This window comes from Engraulis encrasicolus, chromosome 20 (assembly GCF_034702125.1).
Source record: "Engraulis encrasicolus isolate BLACKSEA-1 chromosome 20, IST_EnEncr_1.0, whole genome shotgun sequence".
In the NCBI taxonomy this organism is placed as follows: domain Eukaryota; kingdom Metazoa; phylum Chordata; class Actinopteri; order Clupeiformes; family Engraulidae; genus Engraulis; species Engraulis encrasicolus.
The window spans coordinates 36,593,104-36,598,103 of NC_085876.1; the positions used below are offsets into that span (position 1 = coordinate 36,593,104).

The following is a 5,000-nucleotide window of genomic DNA, read 5'->3' on the forward strand; positions in this document are numbered from 1 at the left end:
GTGTGTGTGTGTGTGTGTGTGTGTGTGTGTGTGTGTGTGTGTGTGTGTGTGTGTGTGTGTGTGTGTGTGTGTGTGTGTGCGTGTGTGCGTGCCTGCCTGCCTCCCTGCGTGCGTGCGTGTGTGTGTGTGCGTGTGTGTGCATATATATTCCTGGAGTTCTTTTTGTATGTGTGCAAGTGTGCATGTGTTAGAGCGAGAAATTAGCTAAAAAAAACATCTCACAGACACAGCACAGCAAGGAGGTCCCATTTTCATGTGTCATTCGTGCAGGCTTGTGTTCACTGATAGCCCATATGCCTGGGGTGCAGAGGTAGGCAGCCAAACCACACGGGCACCAACACACAGCCAACACACGACACAATACCACCACCAGAGATTCTTTAAGTATATAGAGATATGCCAATGTAATAGGTTGCTATGGGCACCTAACATGACCAGGTTTCGGTCTGCCTAAAGGGGCGTGTCATAATACTCCTAGCATTGAATAGAACAGTCCTTAGGTCTGCCTAAAGGGGGATTCCCCCCCCCCTTGCAATAATAGAACCCGGAAACAATGGGCCAATGGAACCTCTCTCTCTCTACTCTCTCTGACACCACCACCGCACAGCTGATCTCAGTGCAGTGCAGTGATAGCCTGATTATCATCGACTCTCAAATCTCTTCGAGACTTGGTCTGACCAAGAGCATAACAATTAACATTTCCCAAACAGCATTTCCCAAATAGCCTCCCTTGGTTTGCTAATAATTGTTTGCTTCGCAAAAAGTGGGAGGAGTTCCCGTATTTGCGGGAACTCAGAAAGTACTTGCATTCACTCATGACCTGACTGGTAGCAAGGCTGAAGCTGTTGCGTCACTAGGAGGGCACGGCCTGGCTAGTGCAGTGATACACACGGTAACACTTTATTTTAGGGATACATCTATAAGCACTAATACATACAATGTTAATGCCTGCATAAGTAACTTGTAAGACATGTACTAAGCAAACGCTAAGGCCTACTAGGTCCTTACTAAGGTTATATTGGTAATAAATCCCTTATTGTGCATGAACAAGACATTTGCGAATACATGCCTAACAAATGTTTGATATTGATTTGTACATGCCTTACAAGTTACTTATACAGTCACATTGCACGTATTAGTGCTAATAGATGTATCCCTAAAATAAAGTGTTACCATACACACAGGCCCAACACATCACAACACCAACGCCGCATGGCTGTTCTCAGTGCAGTGCAGTGAAAAACTCAGACTCAGGGTTGGACTGGTAATCTGGCATACAGGGCATTTTCCTGGTGGGTCGACAGTCTTCAGGGGCCAATGCTTTAAAACAAAACTCCTTAGAGACTGGCCCACACTTAAGATGCAACCTCAATATAAACAGTTGACCGAGCCCATCATAATTTATAATTTTTTAATTATAGGAAAGGCTGGCTGGTCTAGGCCAAAAAACCCCACAACACAACACAACACCAACGCCACATGGCTGATCTAAGTACAGTGCAGTGAAATAGGGCTGGGCGATATGGAAAAAAAACAATATCACGATATGGATTACTTTATATCACGATAACGATATATATCACAATATAGCACAATTACATACGTTTTCAGTTATTCTCTTTTTTTGCTCAGTTATTCTCTTTATCTGCTCTTTATTTTTTCATGTCGCAAAACAACCTTTCTTTAAAATGGATCTTTTTATTCTTATTTTTACAGTTACATTAACTTATAGTGTGTATTGTGACAACATGAAATGCAATTAAATGATATTCAATTGTATAAAATTGATAAAATTACTACCACGATATAAACGATATAGGAGAAAGGTCACGATATACACTTTTATATCACGATAACGATAGGCCCTATATATCGTCATATTGCCCAGCCCTACAGTGAAACACACAACACTTCCACTTCACATCTGCACTGCAGTGAAACACACAGAAAACACACAACACCACCACTGCACATCTGCACAGCAGTTAAACAGACAGACAACAACACACAACACCACCACTGCACATCTGCACAGCAGTTAAACAGACAGACAACAACACACAACACCAACGCTGCATTGCTGATCTCGGTTCAGTGTAGGGTGGAGGGTAGCGCGTGATGTAAACGTGAAGCCTGCTTTCTTTTTTTCCTCTAGTCTCCTCCTCCCTCTACATCAGGGCTTCTCAAACCTTTTTGAACAAATGCCCCCTTGACCTCATCATATGTCCCCCATCAGGGCCCTAAATTAACCTTTTTCATAACCAGCCAAAATGGCTATGAGTTAATCTCACTACTAGCCAAACACACATTAATTAATGGGTCAAAGTGGCTTGTAAGTTTGTCTTTCCTACCAGCCAAACTGAAATCTCACCAGCATTTCACTGGTTGGCTGGTGTTAATTTAGAGCCCTGCCCCCCAGTATAAAAAAAATAGACTAATGCCCCCCATTTTCAACTGAGCGCCCCTCCTCTCAGCTGCATCCTTCTCAACACCCCCCCGCAGGCTCCCTAATGCCTCCTGGGGGGCTGTAGAGCCCCTGTTGAGAAACACTGCTCTACATACTCTCCACAAACACCACCAAGCCTCCACCACCACCCACCCTAACAGATGTTAGGAGTCTTGAGCTGTGAAGAGAAGAGAGGCACCCTGTTGGAAAATCCCTCTCTTCCAGCTGAGGTCAACCATGATTCCTCCCCTCCTCTCCTCTCCTCTCCTCTCCCCTACTCTCCTCTCTTCTTTCATTGACTTCCTCCCTTTCCTCCCATCCTTCTATACTCTTCCCTCCTTCTCACTGTTGCTGTGACAACTGAGTTCAAAGATGTTTCGTCTCATCTGCGCGCTACTCTCGTGTGCTGCTGGTGTGCTTGGTGCCAGCACGGCGCAGCTGCTGCAGATGCCCACAGAGTCCGTTATGAGGCGAGTTTCCATAGAGGAGCAGGAGGAAGAAGAGGAGGAGGAGGAGGAGGAGGAGGAGGTGGAGGAGGAAGAAGAGGAGCAGGAGGAAAAAAAGAGTAGCAGGAGGATGGGGAGGAAGAAGAGGAGGAGGAGGAGGTGGAGGAGGATAGGGAGGAAGAAGAGGAGGAGGAGGAGGTGGAGGGGGAGGATAGGGAGGAAGAGGAGGAGGAGGAGGAGGTGGAGGAGGACAGGGAGGAAGAAGAGGAGGAGGAGGAGGTGGAGGAGGACATGGAGGAAGAAGAGGACGAGGAGAAGGTGGAGGAGGATAGGGAGGAAGAAGAGGAGGAGGAGGTGGAGGAGGACAGGGAGGAAGAAGAGGAGGAGGAGGTGGAGGAGGATAGGGAGGAAGAAGAGGAGGTGGAGGTGGAGGATAGGGAGGAAGAAGAGGAGGAGGAAGAAGAGGAGTAGAAGGAGGATAGGGAGGAAGAAAAGGAGGAGGAGGTGGAGGATAGGGAGGGAGAAGAGGGGGAGGAAGAGGAGGTGGATGAGGAGTAGGAGGGGCTACATTGTGCGAATCGTGCAGAAGGGTGAATGAGAAGTAGACAGGAGATAGGAAAAGAGAATGGGATGGAATTGAGAATGGGATGGGGGAAGGGGAGGGGAGGGGTACAGTAGAAAGACAGTGAGGGGGAGTGAGGAGGAGGAGGAGGAGGGGGAGGAGGAGGAGAGGGAAACACGTGAAGGGGGAGGAAGAAAAAACGTGAACGGGATGCAAATACACAGATGATGGAATGAGGGAGAGGAAATAATGAAATATATACTGGGCATCCATACATATGCATAGGCTGCAGGGGGGAAGCCAATGCACGCAGAGTGATCAAGAGGACAGAAAGGAAGAAAGGAAGAAAGAAAGAAAGAAAGAAAGAAAGAAAGAAAGAAAGAAAGAAAGAAAGAAAGAAAGAAAGAAAGAAAGAAAGAAAGAAAGAAAGGAAAAAAGGATAAGGCAGGTAGAAATGAAAGGCAAGAAGACTCTAGAGAGAAAGACATTGGCAGGGGGATGGTGATGAGAGAAGGCCAGCAGGGTAGGCACTTGGCAGGAGCCTTTGATACCAAGTTCTGTGGAAACATGGAGGATGGGGTTGCAATCAAAAGGCCGTAGCCAGGATTTTGAAATTGGGGAGGTTCATTATTATTACATTACATTACATTTCACTTAGCTGACGCTTTCATTTGTTCAAAGCGACTTACAACTATTATTTTTCAGGGTATTGGTTACAGTCCCTGGAGCAATATGGGGTTAGGTGCCTTGCTAAAGGGCACTTCAGCCATGGATGGAGGTGTAGGGAGAGGTCAGGGGGGGATTCGAACCTGCAACCCCCAGGTTGAAAGACCAACTCTCTAACCACTAGGCCACGGCTGACCCCAAAGGTTCATAATATGCACGCTGACATTAGTTATAGTTTGTATGTGCTTCGGAAGCTGAGATATTTAGGTTTTTTTTGCTCAGGGCAACTTTTAAAAGCCAAGACTTCATCTTGAATGGGAATGTTTTTCTTCCAGCTTTTTCTTCCAGTTTTTCTAACATTTTTAATTTTAAAAAATCTCAAATGATCCTGAACCTGAACGGTGCTCCTGAACGGTGCTCCAGGCGCCAAGGTCAATGTTGCGTATGTGCAGTATTCAGCATCAATGGGTTAAAAAATATATATGATCTTGCTTCCCTGCTAAATTAGGGAGGTCCAGACCTCCCTGACCTCATAGCTAGCTACGGCTATGGTTGCAATGTAGGGAGGAGAGGGGAGGGACAGGCAGGCAAAGATGGGGGAGAGACGGCAGCGAGGTGTGATTGAAAAGGAGAGGTGGTGTTGTGGGGTGGAGAGGGGACTGAAGCTGGGGAGCCTTGAGTGACTGGGGATTGGGAAGGACTGTTTTTTTTGCTGTTTCAACAATGACTAAAGCCGGTGGTCAGCAGTTTCTCCATTACAGAAAGACAGAGAGAGAGGGGGAGAGAGAGAGAGAGAGAGAGAGAGAGAGAGAGAGAGAGAGAGAGAGAGAGAGAGAGAGAGAGAGAGAGAGAGAGAGAGAGGCAGATAGACTGACAGACA

The 5,000-nt window shown here is 46.6% G+C and overlaps 1 protein-coding gene across 1 annotated transcript in view; it reads right to left on the reverse strand.

Annotated features, from left to right (window-relative positions):
* Positions 1 to 3,026: 3,026 nt before the first annotated feature.
* Positions 3,027 to 5,000, reverse strand: part of LOC134436022 (uncharacterized protein DDB_G0271670-like) — a gene marked incomplete at its 3' end in the record, with an annotated part of 6,464 nt that continues 4,490 nt past the window's right edge. Inside the window, exon 3 of the mRNA XM_063185050.1 lies at positions 3,027 to 3,405. Coding sequence (XP_063041120.1) covers positions 3,027 to 3,405 — 379 coding nt within the window. The remainder of the gene's footprint in view (positions 3,406 to 5,000) is intronic.